Genomic DNA, 25,924 nt, shown 5'->3' on the forward strand with positions numbered 1-25,924 from the left:
TTTTTCACACCCCACCTTCAAAAATCTATAACTTTTTTATTTTTCCACATAAAGAGCTGTGTTATGGCTTATTTTCTGCGTAACAAATTGCACTTCGTAGTGACGGTATTCAATATTCCATGGCGCGTACTGGGAAGCGGGAAAAAAATTCCAAATGCAGTGAAAATGGTGAAAAAACACATTTGCGACGTTTTCTTGTGGGCTTGGATTTTACAGCTTTCATTGTGTGCCCCAAATGACAGGTCTACTTTATTCTTTGGGTTGCTACGATCACAGGGATACCACATTTGTACAGGTTTTATAATGTTTTCATACATTTAAAAAAATTAAAACCTCCTGTACAAAAATTTTTTTTTTTATTTTGCCATCTTCTGGCGCTAATAACTTTTTCATACTTTGGTGTACGGAGCTGTGGGTGGTGTCATTTTTTGCGACTTTTGATGGCGTTTTCATTGCTATCATTGTTAGGACTTTGCTACCTTTTGATCACTTTTTATTAATTTTTTTATATTTTCCAAAATGGCAAAAAAATGTCATTTTTGACTTTGGACGCTATTTTCCGTTACGGGGTTAAACGCAGTGAAAAAACGTTATTATATTTTGATAGATCGGACATTTTCGGACGCGGTGATACCTAATGTGTTTATGATTTTTACTGTTTATTAATATTAATATCAGTTCTAGGGAAAGGGGGGTGATTTGAATTTTTAGGTTTTTTTAATATAATTTTTTTTTTTTAAACTTTTTTTTACTTTTACTTTAACTATTTTTCAGACTCCCTAGGGTACTTTAACCCTAGGTTGTCTGATCGATCCTACCATATACTGCCAAACTGCAATATGGCAGTATATGGGGATTTTACTCCTCATTCATTACAATGTGCTGATAGCACATTGTAATGAATGGGTTAAAACGAGACAGCTTCGGGCCTTCGTGAGGCCCGATGCTGTCATGGCAACGGATCACCGCTCCCCGTGACGTCATCGGGGAGCGAAGATCCGCGCCATTGCCGGCGACGATCGCGGTGAAAGCACCCGCGATCGGTGCTAGCACCGATCGCGGGTGTTACCGGTAAGCCTTTGCTGCAATATGCAGCAAAGACTTACCGGCTATGGAGAGGGCTCGGCCCGCGTGCCCTCTCCATGCACCGGGACCCGGCGCGCTCCGTACTAGTACGGCGCGCGTCGGGAAGGGGTTAATGGACATCTACTTTTCCCCATGCCTTCATGGAGGCATGCTGTGATTTCATCTGATCAGATACATACATGGGGTAGATTGTTCTAATGTTAGTGGATAAATGACCTTAGATGACATCACTCTGGTCATATGACATGAAATGCTGAATGATAAGAATGAGGCATGGCGCATGGTGCAGAGTAGAAATTAGTAAGGACGGGAGGACATGCCAACTCACACATGACTCACACATGACTCACACATACACACATCTAGCTGTATGCCAGGAAAGACAACAAAGTTGATTCTATGGGGTTTTGAAGGAAATTATTTTTAGCTAAAAATGAGAGTGGCATTTAGTTAATGGGGCTCTAGGGTAATAGCTGTATTTGTGAAAAATGTGGTGACAGGTTCCCTTTAAGTAAACTGGAGCTGCTCTATAGTTACATTAGATGGAAGCTTTACAGTGGATGGGACTTCCATTTCTAGCTTCTGCTCTAGAAAATGCCTGGAACCGTCTATGGAGTTGGTCCTCCATCACAGACTTTCTGTCTAGAAGGCCCCTTTAAAATAAAAACATGAAAAACACACAATGATTTACGTTGTCTGATACATTCCTTTATTGTTTTATTTAAAGGGATCGGACCACTACCGTGGTCAATGTTGAAGGTGATGCTCTCGGAGCAGGAATCCTCCATCACCTCAACCAAAAAGACGCTGAGAAGAACCAACAGGAGCTGAATGATGTTTACGTAGAAGCAGTGCCAAACTGCAAGTCTGAAGAGGAAACCTCACCCCTCGTAATGCACAGGGACCAGATCTCAAATCCTCAAAACATATCTGTACCCGAATCTAAGGAATCAGTTCTGTGATGTGCCATGTTGTGCTAAGTTTCTTGGTTAGACTGCTGGTCGGTCCTTAAGGCCAGACGTTGCTCGCTGTTAGTAAGAGCTGCTAGAGTCTAGAATAGTGACTCCTTCCCAAATTCTCCACAGTTTCCCAGTCGGTTTCATCTTAACCACTAATTAACTTTACTATGACTGGATGATGTCCATAATGAACAATGGACTTCTTGTCCATAGAGAATCATCAGAGCTCAGCTTCGACTCCCTAAACCTACTATTTCATAGACACTTTTGATAAATAAGGCAAAAAGTAGATCAAAAATCCTCTAATCTCTCTAGGGCAACTACAACCCCAGTGTTAGAGTCATTGCACCAAGGCCCAGGTAGATGAGGTATCTCAGAAGGCCTTTCTGCTGGAGAAGACACCAGTATTAAGACTGATACATAATAGGGGGGGGGGGGGGGTCTTTATACTGATTTTGCATCAAAGTTTCTGCATGACGTATGATCCCTTTAAATGTTAAGGACCATGGTTTTCCAAGGGCTAAGTCTCCATAATTCTATGTGATATTTACTCGATTCCTATTGCCAGGATTAAGCCACACATTGATAATCCACCATTATCTGACCTTGAGGATGAGGTCAGTAGAAACAGACTATAGGACCCGCTCATGGGAATTTTGTCTTCATGTGTTTAATATTGAAGTGTATTACTGTAGTCTGCATTCTGTGTCTCCACAGCTCGTGTTACTTTCTACCAGTGACTCCTACATTTAGTGTTGCAGCCAGGGCAGTGCCTCGGCAGTAGTACCAGAGTAGTCATCTTCTGTATCCAACAATGAATGCTTGTACTTGGAATTTGTGCTCTGTGAAAAGAGAATTGTTGTTATATTGTGTTTTTGTAGATGTAGCAAGATAGACGGTTATTTTTTAAGCTCCTTCCGTCAGAGAACTGCATCCCCCATTGTGGGGTTACTTTATCCCTGGTTTTTCTGTACAACCTTTTAAAGAAGATTTCCCCTCAAAATTTTTATCAACAGTCTAAACAGGAAATGAAGCCATTAAAGTGGTTCAGCTGATACTTAGGAATTACATGGTAATTGTTTATCTGGGAACCCATACTAATAGCCGGGTAACATGTGTAGTTGCTTCTCAACTCCTGTTCCAGTCTGTAATCCAGTGGACTGGGAACAGAAAGAAAGACACGTACTGTGAGCCCAAGAACTGAACCCATCAGACTTTCCCTACCTACTTACTTGAAACCATCCTAGGATGTGGAAAGTAACTTGGCGGAAGTCCCTGCTTAATTCTGAGTGATAACAACAGATGAGGAAAAGGCAAACAAATCAATAAGGTAAAGTCTCCAGACCCAAGTAAAAAACCTAAAGGGCAACGGAGTACCAAATCAATAGAAAATAGGATTACCAGGAAGCCAAGGAGTCAGAAGATACCAGATATAAGCCAGACAGAATAAACGCAAGCTTGGTCACGTGTGAACTATAAGAAGCACCAAGAATAGGTTGCCAGGACCTTTCATGTGATGTCAGAAATCTGGTTCTTACACTGATAGTATATGGATTCTGTCTATCACAGAAGGTTAACAGTTAGTGAACCACAAAGGAGACTACTGGGTGTGGTGTATAATTAATCACACCTACTAGAAAGAAATAGACCAGAGTTCAGACAGAACAATATTTGTCAGCTCACCCTGTACTGCACCTTTTGGACTGAGGATGATGCTGGGTCAGATGTTACAACTAGTTGGTTGCAATCCCCCTACTGTCATATCATAGACTTAGATGGGAAGGGGGGGGGTGGGGGAATCAAATATTTCTTGCACATGTGTTGAAATCAAGTTGAAAGTATGGGTTCCAGATAAACACTCACCAGGTAAGTCCATGGAATATCCCTTAAACGACTGATTTTTCATTTCACATTGGGAAACAGTGAGAAGAAAGGCAGCTTTGGAGCAGTTATGGTTTCCCTCATCTCAGCATACGTTATTAATCAGATTTTTCTTAAAGGCTTTTTTCCATTCCCATTAAATAGTCATCCTACAGGATCAGGAAATGAAAGACAAAATAGGAGCGATAGTAACCCTTCCAATCTCATGTCAACCTTGGTGACACCTCTTGTTCACTTGTGTGATATGTTGACCCATGACCACTGATGCCCCACTGCCCACAACACAGACATCAAAGAGGGGGTTCTCCACTCTGTACTTTCTAAGATCCAGCATCAAAATCCACTAACAATGAGTGACATCCCCCAGGGCTGTGTACTTGTGGATTACATTGTAGGCTATTTATTTGAGTGAACACAATGATATACCACACTTCTGTAAAATAAAGTAATGCCATTCTAAAGGCAAATCTAATGGGGCTCATTTACTTACCCGGTCCTGTTGCGATCCAGCAGCGCGTTCTCCAACGAGGATTCCGGTCTTCCGGTGATTCACTAAGGTCGTGTGCGCCCGATTTCCACTAGGTGTCGCTGCTGTGCCGAGGTCCACCGGAGGTCAAGCAACACATCTTTTTAAAAAAATACCTCGGTTTTTCCAAATCTGTTGGGTTTTCCAACGGCCACGCCCCCGATTTCCGTTGCATACAACCCGGCGCCAATGCGACTCATTCCAATCGTATGCGCCAAAAACCTGAGGCAATTCGGTAATTTTCAGGGAACCCGACAAAAATTTGCGATTCGGGCCCTTAGTAAATGAGCCCCAATGTTTAGATGAAAGGGGATATTCCAGTTTAGAAAAACACCTTAAAGACAATGCCCTTTCAGGACCTCAAAAATTCAGTCCGCAACTAAAGGGGATGTTGAATTACTACTTCTTTTCTTTACTTCTTGCCTCTTTACTACTTTTGCCTATACTCTGTTAGGACAGGGCTGTAATCTTGACTACAGCTCAGCTACAGACCCTGGTGTAAGTTTGTGGTGGTCTGAGACACGCCCCTTGCCTCCTGATTGATACTCTCTCTTCTCTCTGCAGCATCGGCTGCTCTGATTCGCTGCTGTGTATAAACACAAGTCTACCACGAGCTCACCTCAACCCTTTAATAAGGGGCGCCAGGGGGTCTCTTTAATGATTTGGGGTGCGGGTACATTTATAAAAAGTACTTGCCCTAAAATCTTATATAGTGATGAACATGGTGTACTATGATCATCTGCTTGTCTACTTCCCCCTGTAATAAATATTCCTACACAAGTTAAAGTTCTGAATTGTTTTGCCACCGTCAGACTGGACCTTAGCTCATTTGGAAATAACATTTGACCTGGCTGTGTGTCAAGGAAATGTCACCGATAATAAAGTGACCTTAAATTCATTGTTTGATGGTGGGAATGCATGTCCCGGATTGTTCTGTCCATTCGGTGTCCTCTTTTTAATATGTAATGTACATTGTAGACATCATAAATTGAAACAAGTGTTGCATTTCAAATAAAACCATGTTTTTTTGTACAGCCTAGATGTCTCATTTACACAATACGCTCAAGTGTACGCACTTCTACATTTTAACTATTTACTTATTTTAAAGTGTGTGACTAGCTGAGGGGGGTCAAGTGCAATCCAGTTCAGGAGCAAACAGTGAGAAGGAAGGAGGAGGAGTGAGCTGCACTGATGATTATAACTCTTGAAGACAGGAGTGAGCAGTGAGAAGGAGGAGGAGGAGTGATCTGCGCTGATGATAATTATAACTCTTGAAGACAGGAGTGAGCAGTGAGAAGGATTGGGGAGGAGGAGTGAGTTGCACTGATGATGATAATAACGGTGGAGTACAGGAGAGATCAGGGAGAGGGAAGGAGGAGTGAGCTGCACTGAAGATGATTATAACTCTTGAGGACAGGAGTGAGCAGTGAGAAGGAAGGAGAAGGAGTGAGCTGCACTGATGATTATAACTATTGAGGAAAGGAGTGAGCAGTGAGAAGGATTGGGGAGGAGGAGTGAGCTGCACTGATGATGATAATAATTGTTGAGGACAGGAGTAAGCAGTGAGAAGGATTGGGTAGGAGGAGTGAGCTGCACTGATGATAATAACTGTTGAGGATAAGAGTGAGCAGTGAGAGGGAAGGAGGAGGAGTGAGCTGCACTGATGATGATTATAACTCTTGAGGACAGGAGTGAGCAGAGAGAAAGAAGGAGGAGGAGTGAGCTGTACTGATGATGGTTATAACTCTTGAGGACAGGAGTGAACAGAGAGAAGCAAGGAGGAGGAGTGAGCTGCATTGATGATGATTATAACTCTTGAGGACAGGAGTGAGCAGAGAGAAAGAAGGAGGAGGAGTGAGCTGTACTGATGATGGTTATAACTCTTGAGGACAGGAGTGAGCAGAGAGAAAGGAGGAGGAGTGAGCTGCACTGATGATGATTATAACTCTTGAGGACAGGAGTGAGCAGTGAGAGGGAAGGAGGAGGAGTGAGCTGCACTGATAATGATTATAACTCTTGAGGACAGGAGTGAGCAGTGAGAAGGAAGGAGGAGGAGTGAGCTGCACTTATGATGTGGACTTTGGTATATAGTGGTGTCTCCATTTGGGAAGTAGGGGTGGGTGGATCTGTGATTTCAGGCATCTGAATGCAGTCACAGTAAATTTCCCTAATGGCAGCCATGGTCCCAATTATATACCATGTGCAGATTATTTGTGGGATGGGGTGTTTATATTGAAGTAGATTTAATGTCTCAAAGGCCTATCTCCAGAAGAATTTTTATCAAAAATGAGTGTGGAAAATTGGTCCAAGGTTTGTGGAGGGGGAAAACACCAGGTGCTTTAACCCTTTAAGCACTTCCAGTACAATCCTCCCTGTGCACCTTACTGCACCAGATCAATATTGTAATGTTTTGTAATGTCTGTCTGACAGAACATCTGTGGATCTGGTGTTATGTCCTTTCTCACTGGAAGCTGAGTTATACGTAATATCTCTTCTTCAAGGCTGTAGATAGTGGTAACCCAAACATCACACAGCATGTAGGGGTCACACATCGCTCTTCTCACAGCAATTCTACAGTATTGAAGCATCGCTGACCATGAACAATCCTTCCTGTGACGTCCATACAGAGGGACATTAGGTTTTACTACAGTCATCAAGCAAGGGCTGATGGTATAGGACGCAATGTTCTGCATCACATCATGTGAAGGAGTCTTTACTGTGTATGGATGACTTCTGTGCACAAAGACACATTTCTGGGGGGAGAGAGACACATCCTGATCAAGGACATCGGGATGATGGGAGGTCATAGGTCCTGGACCCTGCAAATCTAAAATATATAGTACAAAGTGGTTGTCCCACAAGTAACCATTATATTACCTGCTGCCGCACAATGGGGGTCATTTACTAAGGGCCCGAATAGCTATTTTTCGTCGGGTTTCCTGAATATTACCGATTTGCTCCATTTTTCCCTGAATTGCCCCGGGTTTTTGGTGCACGCGATCGGATTGTGGCGCATGCACGCAGTGGAAATCGGGGGGCGTGGCCGTCGGAAAACCCAACGGATTTGGAAAAAAAGCTGTATTTTTTTTTAAAAAAGTGTCGCTTGACACGCACTTACCTGCACCCAGCATAGGATGATGAACTCCGGCGGACTTCAGCGCAGCAGGGACACCTGGTGGACATCAAGCGCACTACCTTGGTGAATCGCCGGAAGACCCGAATCCTCAACGTGCCGCTGGATCGCGACAGGACCGAGTAAGTAAATGAGCCCCAATGACTATCATTTTACAGCACTGACAGTAAGAATTACAAGCTTTGTGACTTTTTCAGTTCTCCTAACTGTGACACTGTAACATTTTTATAGAGATGTCACATTCCCTCTGCATTCTCATCTAAAGACTGAATGTATTTAGTGTTGTCTTCCTTATCTCATGATTATCACTGACTATAAGAATAATGTGAGGTTCTTAGCGCAGATTTTATTTACATTGTGCGATTCCATCTGCCCCATCAGGGCGACCTCATTCAGATGGGTTCCTAACACTAAGACTAGATCTGTAGAAGAGGAGATATGAGGTGTAGCTTGTGTCTCCATTACATATCCCCATCTGTCAGAGCACAGTATGACGTTGTGTGACTGTGGAGCAATGTGATTATATTATATATAGGGCAGGTCTGTACACCTCTGTGTGGCTGCTGCCTACACTATGGGGCACATTTACTAAGGGTCCATCGGACACATTTCCGTCGGGTTTACCAATTTTTTTTGTTTTGCGCTGAATTGCCACGGGTTTTTGCGTACGCAAACGTATTGTGGCGCATTGGCGCCGGCATGCATGCAACACAAATGGGGGGGCGTGGCCGTCGAACAACCTGACTGATTCGGACAAACCGCAGAATTTAAAAATCAAATTGTGTCGCAAGATCAGCACTTACATGCACCGGGAAGAAGAAGGAGAACTCCGGCGGATCTCAGCAGGGAAGCGACGGATGCAGGAAATTGGACGCACGATCTTAGTTAATGGCGGCAGACCCAAATCCTCGTCGGACAGTCTGGCTCGGCGGCGTCAATGGGAGGGGTAAGTAAACCCCTAAGTAAATACCTAGAGACAGATGGTTGATGGGAAACAGGTAATAGTTTTGGTGGAGACCATACAAGCAAATTGTAAAACCCTCCTGCAAGTATCATAATGTTTGGCCACTTTTCCTCATGTTTTGTGAAAATGTGGGCAGGATATAAGGTAAATTACCAATATACAACTATTAAAATTTCTGTTCAACTTTCTTGATATGCAAAGTGAATCCTCTTGTCTTTTACCTCATCAGACATTGCTGTGAATAAAATGGCCACAAATGGAAGGTCATGTGGTCTCGAACTGTCCATAATCAATTGTCCTCATAAGGTCCTGGCAGGGAGATTCATCATGGACAGATAACATGGTTTCTCCCTGGGGCAAACCTTGAGGTGTCTGTAGGATGAGTCCCTGGGTGATGGATGGGGAAGCCCGTGGTGGTAAAAGCCGTACCAGGGATCAGACAGAGGCAACGTTGTGCAAATCAACTTACAGTTCTTTATTCAACAGCAGGCAACGGCCAAACGATAACAGCAGATTCTCAAGCTAGAAGAGTCATGGAGAGCCGGTCCACAGGAAGGTTACACGCAGCCTGGTAGTAGCTTCAGGCTGGGCTGATAGAAATGGAGCTGAGTCTGGGTGGTGGAGCTCAGTTCTAGGCTTAAGTCTCCTGACTTGCTCACTCCTCAGACAGACCACCATGTCTGATTATCTCAGAAGACCATGACTTAAGATCATGTGCTTGATCAGGTGGTCAGGTCGTAGCACTCTCCAATCAGCTTCCAGCTTACCTCACAGTATCACAAGAAACATCATTGGACCAGAACAATTACTAAGTTCTTCAGTACTTAGAGACCTCCTAGAGAGGTTATCAGTCTCTCTAACAGCTCCTGACATGGGGAGGGCGCTATTCGCAACAACCACCTTGCCTATGTGTTGGCAGGGGTGTTGCACATGTAAGGTGGATAGGGCCTAACTTGTCTTCGTGGGAAAACCCCTTTAACTCCTCACATGCGGCTTTTAATATTGACCGCGGCATTGAAGACAAAGAGCTCAATAGCCAATGACTGTATATTCAATAGTCCATATCATAACATGGCACAGTACAACTACTCCCATCCTCTTTATATGGCCTTGGCACAGTACTACTACTCCTATCCTTTATATATGGCCATGGCACACTTCTGCTTCTCCTATTCTGTATATATGAACATGGCAAAGAACTACTCCTCCTATCCTTTATATATGGGCACAAAACGGCACTTCTTTTATGTATATATGGGCAAAGTACATTACTACTACTCCTATCCTGTATATATGTTCATGGCACAGTACTACTACTACTCCTATCCTGTATATATGTCCATGGCACAGTACTACTTCCCCTATCCTGTATATATGTCCATGGCACAGTACTACTACTCCTATCCTGTAGATATGTCCATGGCACAGTAATACTTCTCCTATCCTGTATGTATGTCCATGGCACAGTACTACTACTCCTATCCTGTATATATGTCCATGGCACAGTACTACTACTCCTATCCTGTATATATGTCCATGGCACAGTACTACGACTCCTATCCTGTATATATGTCCATGGCACAGTACTACTACTCCTATCCTGTATATATGTCCATGGCACAGTACTACGACTCCTATCCTGTATATATGTCCATGGCACAGTACTACGACTCTTATTCTGTATATATGTCCATGGCACAGTACTACGACTCCTATTCTGTATATATGTCCATGGCACGGTACTACTACTCCTATCCTCTATATAATATGCTCTTCCCACAGATGAAACAGTCATATGATTGAAAAATGTCATACTCATTGGATAATACTGGGTTCTGACAGCGATTAACTTGTGCATTTTTAAAGAAACGACACCAGGAATCCGCAGCGATGCTTAGATTTCCTCCAGGGATGTATCTGTGGATTCACACACAGATGTACAATCCACATTGTGATATTTATGTATTTTATCTGCTACATGTGAATGAGGTATAAAATCTCCTCTTCATTGCTGGATGCAGAATATAGTATAATATGATCAGGATTAAATACATAATCTGTGCCAAAACCCTGAACATGTGATCCCAGCCTCACACTGCTGTCCCTGAGCCCTGATCTCTGGATCTGCCCTGCAGGGGGAGCACTGTGTCTGCAGGAAACCTGCCATAGGTGTGGATATTAGAAAGTTACAGCAGGTTAGGCCAGTTATACAGCAGCATTATAGTTATTTCTACAGAAACCCTTATATTATACACACAGTTTCATGAGAACAATGGAATTGAAGGGCAGAACTTCAGAATTATAACTTTACAAAATCACAGTATCAGGGGATTGTGATCTTCAGCCTGGATCCTCTCTACTATCAGTGTCCTGCTCTGCTGCTATGGCTCTCAGCCTTGGCTCTGCAAAATACAATGGGGCCCATTTACTTACCTGGTCCGCGGAGTTCCCCGAAAGTGCATAGTCCGATGATAATGCACTGTGCCCCCGATATCCTGCATGTGTCGCTTCCCCGCTCAGGTCCGACAGAGTTCCCCTTCTTCTTCCTGGTGCATGTAAGTGCATTGTCTTGTGACACAATTTGAAAGTTAAATCCCGCGCTCAGTCCGAATCAGTCAGATCGTCCGACAACACGCCCTCCCCCGGTTTTCGTCACATGGAAGCAGAGCAGCAGCGCCAAAAACCGATCACGTGCGACACAATCCCAGCGCAGGCACCTGTTACATACCTATCACAGCTGTGCGATACGCAACCGTTAGTACCAATATCTATGGTGCTGGCTCCCACACAGTTGGTGATCACCATAGCAGGGCATAGCACATGACAGCTCTTCTTTTAGATCCTTATTCCCTCATTTTTTTGGCTGGGAAGGGTAGGGAAGTGTGTGTAAATAACAGGCATAAGAGCTGGGAGCCCCTGGGGCCCATTTGCATAATTTTAAATGTTTATTTTTGTAAAGACCGGGGCATAAGGAACTAAAAGATAAGCACATCCTGCCGGCAGCAGGCATACACCGCCATGGAAGTGTGCTTGCTTTACAATCCTTCATCCTGGTGCTAGATCCCCTTTAAATTTCTTTAAGTTTGTGTATTAAACTATTGTAGAAAAAAAAATCTAAAAAAAAATGGATTAAAATCATATATAAGGATTTTTGATCACCTGCTGCCCGGTGAAGAGTCTTGTGTCATCAGTGGATGAGAGTGAAGCGGCGAAGATACGGCTGAACTTTATTGCGTCTGCAAATTTCAAACATGTTATACATTGCTGTTAGTGATGTTATATGCTCTGATCACCACAGGGGGGCAGCCTCTAGCGCCAGACCCGCAGCGGAGGGCGGCCGCCATCTTGTGATTGGCACTAGAGGGAATGGCGGGGCGTGACGTCACTGCACACAGGAAGAGGCGTCGCTTTTGAAGAGAGAGGGCTTGTCATGTCAGGGTGAGCCGATGCTCTGTTGTTCTCTCTTATCAGCCCGGAGCGGTGATAAGGTAATGCACTGCTGATGTATACAGTCACCCGCTAGCCTTTTGTCACTTTGCGATGTAGTTTTAGGCTCATTTTGTACTGTAATAAGACGGAGAAAGGAGGACTAATCAGATTGCGGCTTACACTGTTCAGGTGGGGGTTAAAATATTAAAGATGTGATCTGATTGGCTGCGGCGTTACTCAAGGCTTAGATTTGAGTTTATGGTTCTGTTCAGACACGATTGCAGGGTTGTTTGGATCTGTGACCTGTGATGTCTCCCTGAAGTCATGTCTTTGTAGTATATGGTGTATAACAGCGGAATATATACACAATGCTGTAATGGAATCTAATAGTAAATAGGATAAATCTGCATTTGTGCTTATATATTGGTTAGGAGCGCAGTGTGTGACTGTAATGTCTCCCTGATTTAATATCTTAGTAGTATATGGAGTATAACGGGGTAATACATTAGCCATGCTGTCTTGGAGACTGGTAGTGAATAGGATAAATCTGTGTGTGTCAGTATATATCAGTCAGGAGCGCAGTGTGTGATTAATATTTCCCTGAAGTAATGTCTTCATAGTGTATATATCAGTTATAGCAGGGTCATATATGAAGAATGTTGTAGACGGGTAGTAAATATAGTACCCTTGTTACAGTGAGTACAGGCGGTCCCCGGGTTACGTACAAGATGGGGTCCGGAGGTTTGTTCATAAGTTGAATTTGTATGTAAGTCGAAACTGTATATTTTATAATTGTAGATCCAGACAAAAAACTTTGGCCCCAGTGACATTTGGAGTTTAAACATTTTTTGCTGTAATGGGACCAAGGATTATCAATAAATCTTCATTACAGACACCTTACAGCTGATTATTGCAGTCTGGGACTATAGTAACATCCAGAGAGCTTCACCAGAGGTCAGAGGGGTCTGTCTGTAACTATGGGTTGTCTGTAAGTCGGGTGTCCTTAAGTAGGGGACCGCCTGTATATATATCGGTCAGGTGCTCAGTGTGGTATATGGAGTATAACTGAGTGATATAAACACAGACTGGTATTAAATAGACTAAATCCGTGTGTGTCTGTATATATCGGTCAGGAGCGCAGTGTGTGACTGTAATGTCTCCCTGAAGTCATGTCTTAGTAGTATATGGAGTATAACTCTGTGATATATAAACAATGTTGTCTTGGGGTCTGGTAGTAAATCGCATAAATCTGTGTCAGTATATATCGGTCAGGAGCGCAGTGTGTGACTGTAGTGTCTGAATAGTACAGGCAGTCCCCAGGTTACATACAAGATAGGGACTGTAGGTTTGTTCTTAAGTTGAATTTGTATGTAAGTCGAAACTGTATATTTTATCATTGTAGTTCCCGACAATTTTTTTTTTGCCCCAGTGACAATTGGAGTTTCAAATTTTTTTGCTGTAATAGGACCAAGAATTATCAATAAAGCTTCATTGCAGACAATTTTAAGCTGATTATTGCAGTCTGGGACTATTTTAAAGCATCCAGAGAGCTTCACCAGAGGTCACAGTGGGCAGAGGGGTCTGTCTGTAACTATGGGTTGTCTGTAAGTCAGGTGTCCTTAAGTAGGGGACCGCCTGTATATGGAGTATAACTCGGTGATATATAAACAATGTTGTCTTGGAGTCTGGTAGTAAATCGGATAAATCTGTGTCAGTATATATCGGTCAGGAGCGCAGTGTGTGACTGTAATGTAATCCATAGTTATGTGCTGTGGTATGCGCTCAGCTATGCCTGGGTGTCCTGGGTGTGTGTAGTTATATTCCTACATAACATTTATACTTTGGGACATTGTTGACTTATGGATCGGTTCAAGGTCCTACTCTCTCCAGTCTGCTATAGTAGCCGGTCACTTATATAGGGACTTGGTCTGTTACTGTAGTACATGACTGGGACCTATTAGCATCAGGAAGCCGCTGATATAATGACTCTATTGTTAGGGTCACTCCGCCTCGGTGCGCCGACTATGTGACAATGAATAATAGATGAGCAGAAACGAGTCAAAATTACAGAAAGAAATTGTCATTTGTCCCCCAAGGATTTCTGTAGTCTTCTTAATGAATTATTTCTTTACATTCTCATGTAGAGACCGTTGTGACCGGGGGAGCAGCACCCTTCAGGAGACCATATCCCAGCACCTGGTATTAGGGCCCAGTCTGTACGGTAAACTCAGAGAATAGTTCAGGATGATTCGTCCCCCTTTATATTTTTCTAAGGGTCCCGTTGTCACTTAGTGATGGAGTGACAGGTCGAGCATAAATACTGCCGCTCCATTCAGTACTATGAGAGTGTTCGAAATTGATGAACACAGCGCTTGGGTATCTCTTATCCATAGGAGAGGGGATAACAATCTGATCAGTGGGGGTCCAGCTGCTAGGACCCTCACTAAGCATGAGAATGTGGGTCCTGTTCTCTCTAATTGATACATTAGATAATATGAGACTGTCAGAAATTTTGGGAGCATATGTTATATTGTTATCCGATGCAGCACTCCGGTGCCTCCGCTATTTCCATTCATTTTCTGCGAGAGTGTTTGGAGATCGCTGCGCTCTATAATTTCCGAAGCTCCGAAATGGAGGGGCAGGTGGAGGTCACAAGTCCTAGAACAATGATTTCTTGTGGCCTGATGTGTGAGTGCACAGATACTATGTATTACATGGATATAGGATTGTCCACATCATGTGGCTAATCCTGGAGGTTGTGTTTACTCACAGCGCGTTATCTCAAGGATAGCGACACCAGAGATCGGGCGCCGCTGTGTTCCCTTATCTGTTTACAATTATTTGCAGAGTCTGAAACAATATGAAGACCAGAAGTTGCCCGGCGTGGTGGGGGTACGGCGTCGGCCGCAGCGCGCTCTGGTTGGGGGCCCGGCGTCGGCGGCAGCGCGCTCTGGTTGGGGTTCCGGCGTCGGCGGCAGCGCGCTCTGGTTGGGGGCCCGGCGGCGGCGCGCTCTGGTTGGGGGCCCGGCGTCGGCGGCAGCGCGCTCTGGTTGGGGGCCCGGCGTCGGCCGCAGTGCGCTCTGGTTGGGGGCCCGGCGTCGGCCGCAGTGCGCTCTGGTTGGGGGCCCGGCGTCGGCCGCAGCGCGCTCTGGTTGGGGGCCCGGCGTTCGTGGCGGAGGTGATAAGCCTCTGTATACAGATCCCTTGCCTCTGAATAACACCACAATGACCTGGGTGTGCCCGTGTGTGTTGTTGGTTGGGTGATCCTCAGCTTTGGCTACTGATACGTGATGTTTTAGCCGGTGACATAGTTGTGTCATGTTAGGACTTGTCTGACAAGGACGCACAGAACAGGATGACCTCCTTGTAGTTCTCTGAGGGAGGTAGAAAGGTCAAGCTTAGTGATTTGTGTGCATTATGTGATTTATACTAGTGTTGTATCGGGTTAGAGCTAGATGCCGTAGGGTTCCCCCTTTACTGCTTTAACTTCTGTATTGTGGAACCGAGAAACGCAGTTCTGGTGTCATTTTAAAAAGAAGAATCTACCTTTTAATAACACTAGGTGTCTATCTAGGTGCCAGGGAAGCAGAGATTTTCACTATTACATTTATTTCACACAGTGGCTATCACTGGTTCTGTGGTACCTAGAAACACAATCATGGTGCAATATTAAAGTAGAGATTCTCATCATCAAAATTGCACTGTGTATCTCAGTGCAGAGGTCAGAAGTTATTCAGTGGTGAGCGGAACTGTCAAGATTTGGGTTTGGTCGAACCAGGACCCCCCCACCTAGGTAATTTTTAAATGGGGCGGCGGCTCGAGGGGAGGAAGCTGTCAGAAGCAATGAGTTACCAGAAGCTACACGGACAATAGCGGCTCCTATAAGGAAAGTGCTATTACTATGCTGCAGAAGTAATTGCTGAGAGCCGTTAATGCATCTACAAATAGTTTTTTTTAGCGAGTATCTAATTTTTTTTTTCTCTTTTAATTTTTTAGGAGGGGGGAGTTTGTATTATGCCTGGTGAAGATTTCACATACTGAAGACCATGGATTCCTGTCGAGAGGACAACTTCTCATCCAGTGCCTCAAGTTATCAGAACATCTACAGCCCAGAACCTAAATCTTTTGGTGCCGAACCTACCGGGGCCATGTCTGATGTCAGTGATGATCTTCACCATGAAGCACCAAAATTGAGGACTATTTTAGACTCTTCGTGCTCTACATGTGATATATCTATGGCCCGATCTAAGTATAGGCCTCATACCGGGCCTTGTAGATCCTTACAACCTCATTGTAATGATATCAATTGCTCTGAGAAATATTCGAGTAAATTCCAGACGTTCACGGAGCAATACTGGGCCTGTGCAATCCCAAACTCTCTCCCCCCTCGCCCTGACCGGACCTCTCCGCACTGGGATCCTAATAAAGAGTACCAGGACCTTCTAGATTATACTTATCCTCTAAACCCCAAATATTTTATTACTAAGGATAGTGAGGAGGACGAGGCTGATGCTTTTTTACATGACTCGGGCGTTGACCTCGATAGTTACAACGCTTCTTGCGACAGTAAATTTGGCTCTTTTACCCCGACATATGGAGAAGAGCGGAAATCCAAGGCTCCTAGATACTTACCTGCAGATAATCGGGGGTTACCTTGCGCGTTTTCGACCCCACTACTTAAAAGAACTGGTTATCATGGTTTACAAAACCCAACGGGGTCTTCAAGTGCGACTTTTTGTGGAGACTTCTCGCCCTGTGCCAGTAAGGTTGATATTGCCAAGGGGTGTAGGTCTAGTCTTTCCCCGGCCAAATACAGTCTTGTAGATAGATTGTCTGCTGAAGATCCGTCCTCTGGACATCACAGTTCTGGACAATATCTACCTACAACCAGCGTCCTCCCACTCCATAAGGATTTGGACATTGATGAGGAATATCTTTCCTTGCCGCCGACTCTGAAGGAGCTGGAGACCCTGGCCACACACTTGAAGGACCTGTCTCTAACTGCGGGTGACAATAACCAAGTGTCTGGTGCCAAATCGAAAAGCAGAATCCACGATCATGACCCCAAAGACCGGAAACGTACATCTGACTCGTATAACCTGGACGAATCTCGGATGACGAGGTTTTCCTCTCTGAGGGATATGCTGGATGGGAAGATGTCCTCAGAGATCTTGGAGACTTCTGGATTTTCTTCAGGCAAAGATAATAGTTCTTTGGTCCAAAGAATCCAGGTAAAAGATCACTTTGTCATTAGTTTTGGGTTTTGTAGAATTTTACTTATTAGGAGGTTTTCTGGCCAATATGAACACTGATTGTCTATGTAAGGAGCTGCTCTTGGATGCCCCCTATGGTGCGATCCAGACACATCTGCCATCTACAGGGCATCTGAGTTTGAGGAATAATCCCTTTTTACTTAAAAATGAAACTCTCATGCCTGAGCCATATCTGGGTGGTAAGTAGCTGTGGGTTTATGTGAGTCTTCGGCGCATGCGCAGTTCCCCAGGTGAAGCGGGGTGCAGTATACACCTCCCTTAGATATTGGGCGACTGCACGGCGAAACATGGTTTACTGCCCATGGCTCTTCCCAGCACATTGCGCATGCGCCGGTATCTCATAGGAACCTATCTGATCGGATCCAAGGCTTGAAATCAGGATTAAAAGAAGCCTTTGTCCCATGATATGAGTCTCTATGAGCCACCAATACAGTGCACCAAGAGGAGCTACAGGCAATATACCTTGGCCTGCGTTGGCGCACAATATCCAGGGCATGTAACAATGTATGCTACCCTCTGCTTCACCCAGGGCACTGCGCATGCACAGAAGGCTCATGCAAACCCGCAACTACTTACCACACAGATACAGTCCCAGACTGCACAAGAGTTTCCTCGCACATGCGCAGTCCACCAGGTCAAGCAGAGGGTAGTAAAGATCCTTCATGCCTTGGATATTGGGCGACTTCCAGCACACTGCGCATGCGTCTCATGCAACACCATCTTGTCGGATCCCTGGCTACTTTGCACGTTGCAATTATGCAGAGTAATCTGGATGGAGAGTAGCTTCCATTCGCAGTGCACCAGGAGGAGCTGCGGACAGTACACGTACTTTACAGTCCAGTTGGTCAATATCCAGGGCATGAGGTCAGGTTTACTTACCTCCGCTACACCCCGGGGCACTGCGCATGCGCCGTTGGCTCAAACGGACTCATCAGAACATTGACTACTTTCTCTGCATTGAAGCAGCGGGCAGATGTAATGTGAATATATCTGGGTCTCGTAACCTCGGCTCTGTTAAGGCATAAGGCGGTTTATAAGACCCAAATTCTACAGACAGGTTCTGGTAACATGTGAATAAAGACTAATTTGTGATGAGCAATGACTGATGTATAATCTCTGGTTCTGTATTACAAGCAGAGGTTCTGTCAGCACCTGGACAAGCTCATCGGATGGTTATACAGTGTCGCAGACGTAACGGACAACTGGGCGGCTCCAAAGCCCAATGTGGAGAGCATCCAGCTAGCCCTCAGCCTGTACCTGGTAAGAGGAACGTCTTCCCCCTTCCCATCAGTGTTCATCTATATCCACATCTCTGGCCCCAAATACTTGTCATAGGTTATTCCCTGCAGGAAACTAAATATTAACCCTTTAAATAGAGTTCTGTTTTAAAGGGGTTGTCCTAGATCTGCATAACTCAGACAAATGCTGTGGTGTCTTCACATCCTATCAAACACTGCCCTACATTGTATAGTGGCTGTGCTAGGTATTGCAGCTGAGCACCAATGACTACTATGGGACTTCACAATCATGTTTTAAATTTATTTTATTTTTCACTTTTTTTAAAAAATGTTCTTGACCCCTATATTAATACTGCACTAGATGATAGTTACACAGTCAGGAATAATAAACAAGACGCACAGGAAATACAGGAAGCGGTAAGACAATGGCTTTACCCAAAAAGGAAAATACATTATTTTTACAAATGTCCTCACGTCCCCCTTCTTTGTCTAGTAAAACCAAAAAATGGGAGGTCTTCTCTATCCCTGACATCTGGTGCTAAGGTTCTGGTAGTAGATACCACAGGACACCTCCATCGGGTCTTCTGGTCATGGCTCAGTAGCTCCCACATCACATAAGCTCTTTTACGAGACTCCTGATTTTCTCATTCAACTTCCGCCCCTTCATGTAGGGTATGAGATGTCTAGAACCCCTCTCTTTCGTGAAATTCACCCATTTACCTATAAATAAAATTTCAAGTCCTGTGTTAATAAGCTGAGAAGAGTCACTTTTTTTCCTGAGATGAGATAAGTTTGATGTAGTGTCGGTATCTTCGTTCCTGTAGTATCTAGAAACATGGTTTGTTGTCATATTATAGATGAGAATCTCATCTTTCAGATCACACCAGGCTTGCGGTTCAGTGATCTACAGAGATACAGGCAGGAACGGGACCGTTATCTGCAGCTTGCATTTCCAACTATGTCTTTAGCTGCTTGTATCTCTGATTCTGTACCTCAGACTGACATGAACTGAAAGATGAGATTATTATCTTTAATATGACACCAGCATGTTTCTATATTCTTGTCGCTATAGAACTTAAGAAGTTGAAAACTTGACTCATCTCCGGTAAAATATAACTCTTCTCTGTTAATTTTTTTTATGGATGTGGATGATATTTTTTGAGATTTCACATAACAGGGAATTCTATAAAGGAAGTTTCATCCCCTACCTGAGGGGGGCTGCTAGTTTACTGGGGCTAGCCATTAAGGACACTGTAGTAATTTACTCGCTGAGGTGCTGCTACATTGTGCTTGGAATATGTTTTTGTATATATAAGTATATGTTACATAGGTCTTAGATTTTAGCTCCTCGATCAATCCCAATCAGTATCCGCTTTCTTCTTGTACTAGAAACTAAAGAAAGATGTTGCGGAGCAGCAAGTCCTTGCCAACACCGTCATGAAGGACGGAGAGTCGCTGGTGAGATGTTTGTCCGTCAATTCCTCCGGTGAGTTGCCACATGGAGCCATTGTCAGAATGATTTGTGTGTCTTTATCATCAGTCCTGGGCTCCCATGGCCTGGCATGTATCAATGTGACATTGTGACAAGCTATACTGTGCCCTGCTTGTTCAGGGTCTGGCGTAGGATTACAAGGTAACAGTAGGGGGACGGATGTTCAAAATAGGAAAACTTTGTCTGATCATAGCAGTAAATATTCATCTCTCCACTTACACACATAAATATAGGAGTGCGCTATTTCCCACCATACAGCAGGTACGGAAAATATTCAGACCCCCTATACAATTTTCATTGCTGCCAATTGATAAGATCAAAAAAGTTTTTCTTTTTGCTCATTCATGTTACACCCTGCCCCCATCATGACTGACGTATCACGTGGTGGTAAGTATTCAGCCCCTTTGCTCAGTGTTGAGTAGAAGCGGCTCTGGAGCTAGTGTACAGGTTGGATGGTGAATGTTGCTGGAAGCCATTTTCAGGTCTCTCCGGAGATGCTTGGTTGGGTTTAGGTCTGGGCTCTGGCTGGGCCAGTCAGGAATGGTCACAGAGTTCTGGAGCCACCACTTTGTTATTTTAGTTGTGTGCTTATGATCAATAATCTAAGGATTAAAGAGAACACTGTGCTGTTAGGAACCTTGAGTGCTGCAGAAATCCTTTTGTAACCTTGGCCAGATCTGTGCCTTTCCACAATTCTGTCTCTTGAGCTCCTTGGGCAGTTCCTTAGACCTCATGATAATATAATCCTAAATATGTGATGTGATAATGACTTTAAATAAGATCAATTTTAGTTTCACTAAAGTTGTGTTGTTTGCACTTTGTAACATGTATGTATATGTTAAAATGAATGTATACATAAAACTGTGATCACAAGGGTGTAAATGCTTGGTCTGACTGCTGGGAACACACCACTATGGGCAGAATGGAATACTGCAGCACTTATGATTGTCATATAAGTGATTGCATTTTATTTAAATACCAATAATTACAATTTTTATTCCAGGATTGTAGCTGGACTTGTAGCACTGGAGTGTGAGATCCCTCTCTTCTGAGTAACTGTTGTACAATTTAAAAAGAAGCTGCTAAAGCAGAATGGGAGGAGCTGTGCAGCAGTACGGGGAAGGGGTCTCACTCTCTATTGCCGAGTCCGGCTACAATCCTGGAACATAAATGTATTTTTCACAATCCTGTGACTACTAAAAAGAAACAAAGGTTACGCAGATCTCGTGGGACAATACAGTACACTGTCTGCAGCTATGTTAATGCATTGGTGAGTATAGGGAGCGTCTGCAGGTTCAGTGCGTTGAATATAATCTTCCGCCTTGGAGTTGGCAGTATAATTCCCTCACAGCATAATGTCTCCAGAAAAGCCATACACCAATACATTTATTTCCACACAGTGACCTTTTTTGTGACCTTTTCTTCAGTTTTGAAGGACACGCTGACACTAATCTCCAAGCAGTCCGGAGAGCTGGAGAGACATGCGGAGCGTCTGTACGCCTCTGTCCTTGAAGCTATGGATACCATCACTGAGGAGAGCTTGGCCAGGAACGGTAACCTAAAACAACGGGTTTCCCTGGAGATGGAGTCAAGTTAGGTAAGAAAGAGGACGGCAGAAGCAGAGGAGGAATGTGGTCTGACACGCGCCGAGGAAAACATAGTAACGTGATCTCTCCTGGTAGATGCTCAGGGAAGGAGTGTCAGCTCTGTGACCTACTGTCACATAAGTGCAGCTAATGAGTAGTGTGAACAGAGCCGCATTGTCACTCCTAGACATGTTGGGGGTCGTAGGTGCATCTATGCAGGTCATATCCAAGGAGATCTACCCCCAGCTAGCCAATGTCACATGTCTCATATAGGATGTGATCAATGCTCTTTGTGACCTTATCGGGGGGTGGAGATCTCTCCTAAGGCTCCCAGGATCTGTAATAGACCCTCCCGCGAGCAGTCTGTGCTACAGAGGAAGGGGGCGGGTGATTGGATCGGTACCAGCTCATTCTAGTTAATAGTTAGTCACTAGGTACAACTTAAGCAGCTCAATGAAATAGATGGGGGGGGGGGGGGGATACGAGCCAGGTAAGTGTCACTCCAGCCTTAGATTTAACCGCATAGCCTGGGAAATCCCTTTAATACTGGTACCACAACAGTAAGGGGGAATTGGCCGTTCCAGGTTCAGGCCTAGATATCCTAGATGACTGAGATCCTGGAAGTCCTGGTCTCAACAGTCCAAAAAAATAGGGCCAACGTATGGTCCAAACAGACCTGGTGATGAAGAATCCGAATAGGGTGCGGCCCGGAGCTTTAAATGGGTTTTCCAGGATAAATTGTCCAAAACGGAGGGAACGGCCAGAGCATTACAAGACTCATGTTTCATCTTTAACTTTACTTCCAGGTCCCCTTACTTTATTCTGCCAACACCATGGCTGCATGGGGGCTTGTTTTTTTTTTTTTTTTGTTTTTTTTTTGCTGGGTGACTTGTATTTTTAATGGCACCACGTGATGTTCTGAATTGGAACACTTGAGAGCGATAGATTGCCACCAATAAAATTAGACCCGACCCACAAGTTCATAGAGGAATTAGGATCTGCTCTATGATTTGGTGCTGAAACAACGGCTACCATGAGTCCAAAAACAATGTTCCTTTTTGCAACCTACAAGGTGAATTGGAAGTCTGATGTCTTGATGACTCTTGCAATACCCCCCACTCTGCAAGGTCTGGGACCAGAGAGAACCCACTTCTTCAATCATAACCCCTTAGATGTCACGGTCTATAGCAACCATGACATGCAAGGGGGTTAATGTTCTGGTTCTGTCCTCTTCTAAATCTAAATTTGCCAGTGGGTTATACAGGAGGTATATAACACAACCAACATTTGGCCTGTGCCCTGAATGATATTGTAATTCTGCATATTGGGGTATTTATTGCAAGCCCCCCCCCCCCACCCCCTTTTTTAATGGAAAACCTATGTAAAATCATAGCTTCGGCCACATCATGTATAGAAAATAAATTGGAGTCTCGTTGTATTATATGGAACCTGGAGATTTCCCAGTTTCGATCTTTTATTGTATGACAGCTTGTACACAGAGATGGAACAATACACGGAACAATAGATAAGATTTTACAAGCACATTCATTTTCATGGAGAGTCCCTACTCAAACACTTACAGGCTACAGATAGTGAAGCAGGACGCACAGTTATGGTAGACAGCATGGAGGGTCAACATAGTGGCAAGTTCAATGCAACGCCCCCATGGGGACATTTCCTGTCATTACTATTAAGTGCGGGCAAAATACTCAAAAACCCTGGAGACTCATGCAAAATGCGCCAGTAATTTGGGATATGATACAATATTTATAAAGTGCTTTCTCAAGCTTATAATGAACTAGGAAAGGTCCGTGCAGTCCTAGAGGGGATATCCTCATGGTCCTCCCCCCCCAGGATACAATATCAGGATACAGGAGAGATGAAGTGGAAATTGTTCCCCATAGACTACAACAAAAGATTACATCATTTAACTTTGGGGTAAAATGACCCAAGTTTAGTAACAAACCCATAAATGTCTTGCCCCTAAGACACAATCACAACCCATTGGTTGTATACACAATCATATATCACGTCCTGGACTCATCTCTGAAAAGTTATGTAAAAGTTTCCTAACTTCAAGAAAACTGCACACCAAAGAAAAGTTTTAGACTAACAATTTCTAATAGGGATCAGCTTTGTATGGTTGATAATAGGGGTAGTAGTAGGCGGCTCAGTACTGAAATCAGATTCAGGTATAATATCATCCCTATGGATCCTGTGGCTGCAGATAGCGGTGTACATACACTAAAGGGAATGGGACACCCACCTATGTAATCAGGGGGTCTGCTCCTCTCAGCATCTTATACAGGGATAGTAACACCACTACAGTCTCCATATATAACAATATGGTCAGCACATTCTGTAATGTATCATCATTAATGAATTAGAGGGATGTTCCACCAACACCACTTTTCAGACCAGCAGTGGGGTCCTTTGTTCCTCGGTTTTAATAGGATAGAGAAAAAAAAAAAAGCATTTATCATGTGACATTGTTAAAGTATAGGGTTCTGGCTTTACATAACGACACCATAGTTTCCTCAACAAAGCCTTCCCATCAAAGAAGCGATGCGCCCCTCTTCCCACCCACACCCCCAGTATGCCCTGATAAACTTCCATACATCAGCAGTATACAGTTTGCTTCCCCCTAGTGGCGACTAACATTTCTAAATTTTTTTGTACTCCTTTTAGAGACAACACTTTAGTGGACTTAAAGTGCAATATCTCCGACAAGTGAAGAGGAGACCCGTCCAGCGTGAAGATGTCACAAGCCGTGCTCAGAGCAAGAGGGGGTCTCTACACCAATCCATATCATCATCCCCTAACAAAGTCAATGTTTTACCTGTTCAGAGTATACAGTGAGATCCAAGCTCTGGGCAATGTTGTTACTGTAGAACCATATTCACACCAGAGTCATTAACTACAGCTTTGGAAAATGTGCAGCCTACATCTAGAATCTACATGAATGATCGGCTACTTCTGCCTTGAAGTAGTCACCTATGTGTCCATCTCCTCCATATACTACTTATTCATATGCTGGATATTCCACCAGAGGCCTGAACACAGAATGTTATTTTCTATTGTTCCATGTTTCTATGGATTGTTTTTTTTTCCTAAACTACCTTATTGTATGTGATTCGTCTGTTTTTATAGCAGCCATAAAAAGTTGCACACTTGAATACCTAGTGTCTTTTTGTTTTTTTTATTGGCGACAACATACTAGATGGAAAAGGAATGTATAGATTTGGTTGAAAAAAAAAAAATAAAATAAAACAATATTTGCAAACAAGTTCAGTCCACAAGGTTCACACAGTGTAATACATAATATTCTAGTAAAGGGCATCTGGATGAGGGACTGTATGCAAATAAGCCTGAGGGGCTCCATAGTTGTTGAAGTAGCTTGGAGTCCCTCAGGCTCTTTTGCAATACAGTCTAATCCTGGTGGTAGATGTCGGTTCTTATAGATCAGACAATTAGTAGAGTCCATATTGTTCTTTCCAACCCCCCTTAGTAAGGATCTGTCCTCTCTCCTGCCAGGCAGCTTACATTATCTGATCCCTCTTATTCCTCCTGGGAATACTATACTCACTGAACCAGCCATGTCAGGAGAGATTAATGTTGTCACTATGTAAAAGGGACACTCCTGTTACCATATCATGCCTAGGTGAGGGGCACAAGTCATACAACGCCCCTTCTGCCCATACACTATGCATAGTATGACCTTTTAGCCCCACCCTTAGTGTCCCTCTAACGTTAAGCTGTAAAATATATGTTAAGGGGGTTGTACACAAATGGGGGAGATTTATCAAAAGTGTCTGGTTACCATGAGCAACTAGTGCAGTTTTACCTCAGACACTCCTGATATCTGCGCATGTGTACACCCCCCTTATCCGGAGTGTCTGAGGTAAAACTGTACTAGTTGCCAATTGTACCCAGACACATCGGATAAGGGGGATGTACACCGGCAGAAATTTATCATAAGTGTCAGAGGTAAAACAGTTTTGGTTGCCAATGTCAACCAATCAGAGCAAAGCTTTCACTTTCCCACAGCTATTTATAAAATGAAAGCTGAGCTCTGATTGGTTACCATTTGCAACTACAACAGTTTTTACCTCAGAAACGCATAATAAATCTCCTTTATTCCTCATCAGGGCAAGGTCACAGGCACCAGAAAGAACAAGCATTAATCCTGATCCAAAGGAAAAAGAAGTGCTGCTTCATTCACCTCTATGGGACTGCTGATTATAAGTATAGGGCAGTCACATAAAGGGTGAATATAGCTTCACCTCCGCTACATGTCACGCTTCCCCTTCTGGCGGTCTATGAGCCCCCCACTCATCCATGCCACCTTGTAGTATTA

At 43.9% G+C, this 25,924-nt stretch overlaps 2 protein-coding genes and 1 long non-coding RNA gene across 4 annotated transcripts in view; 2 read left to right on the plus strand and 1 right to left on the minus strand.

Annotated features, from left to right (window-relative positions):
* The window catches only part of SLC1A4 (solute carrier family 1 member 4), a 33,134-nt gene extending 27,648 nt beyond the window's left edge, over positions 1-5,486 (plus strand). Inside the window, exon 8 of the mRNA XM_072140400.1 lies at positions 1,814-5,486. Within this exon, the coding sequence (XP_071996501.1) occupies positions 1,814-2,048 (235 nt within the window). The 3' untranslated portion in view covers positions 2,049-5,486. The remainder of the gene's footprint in view (positions 1-1,813) is intronic.
* Positions 2,512-12,228, minus strand: LOC140121140 (uncharacterized). The gene is made up of 2 exons (XR_011854036.1): positions 11,709-12,228; positions 2,512-2,887 (listed from the first exon to the last, which is right to left on the minus strand). It is a non-coding gene; the product is annotated as an uncharacterized lncRNA (long non-coding RNA).
* CEP68 (centrosomal protein 68) lies at positions 11,897-25,546 on the plus strand. 2 transcript variants are annotated; one of them, XM_072140401.1, is made up of 6 exons: positions 11,897-12,037; positions 15,975-17,209; positions 18,389-18,511; positions 19,879-19,975; positions 21,409-21,578; positions 24,256-25,546. In XM_072140401.1, the coding sequence occupies exons 2-5, from the start codon at positions 16,025-16,027 to the stop codon at positions 21,576-21,578; spliced, it is 1,575 nt and encodes a 524-aa protein (XP_071996502.1). In that variant the 5' UTR covers positions 11,897-12,037; positions 15,975-16,024; the 3' UTR covers positions 24,256-25,546. The 2 variants fall into 2 exon arrangements, with proteins under 2 accessions (XP_071996502.1, XP_071996503.1); XM_072140402.1 differs by having other exon boundaries at positions 11,905-11,987.
* Positions 25,547-25,924: the final 378 nt, after the last annotated feature.

Source organism: Engystomops pustulosus, chromosome 3 (genome assembly GCF_040894005.1).
Source record: "Engystomops pustulosus chromosome 3, aEngPut4.maternal, whole genome shotgun sequence".
NCBI classification, from domain to species: Eukaryota; Metazoa; Chordata; class Amphibia; order Anura; family Leptodactylidae; genus Engystomops; species Engystomops pustulosus.

Bases quoted from the DNA above. Each gene is read 5' to 3' on its own strand.
- CEP68 (XM_072140401.1), top strand. From the start codon at position 16,025: ATGGATTCCTGTCGAGAGGACAACTTCTCATCCAGTGCCTCAAGTTAT. The intron at 18,512-19,878 runs GTAAGAGGAACG...TTCTTGTACTAG, and splicing joins TAGCCCTCAGCCTGTACCTG to AAACTAAAGAAAGATGTTGC. The intron at 19,976-21,408 runs GTGAGTTGCCAC...CCTTTTCTTCAG, and splicing joins TTTGTCCGTCAATTCCTCCG to TTTTGAAGGACACGCTGACA.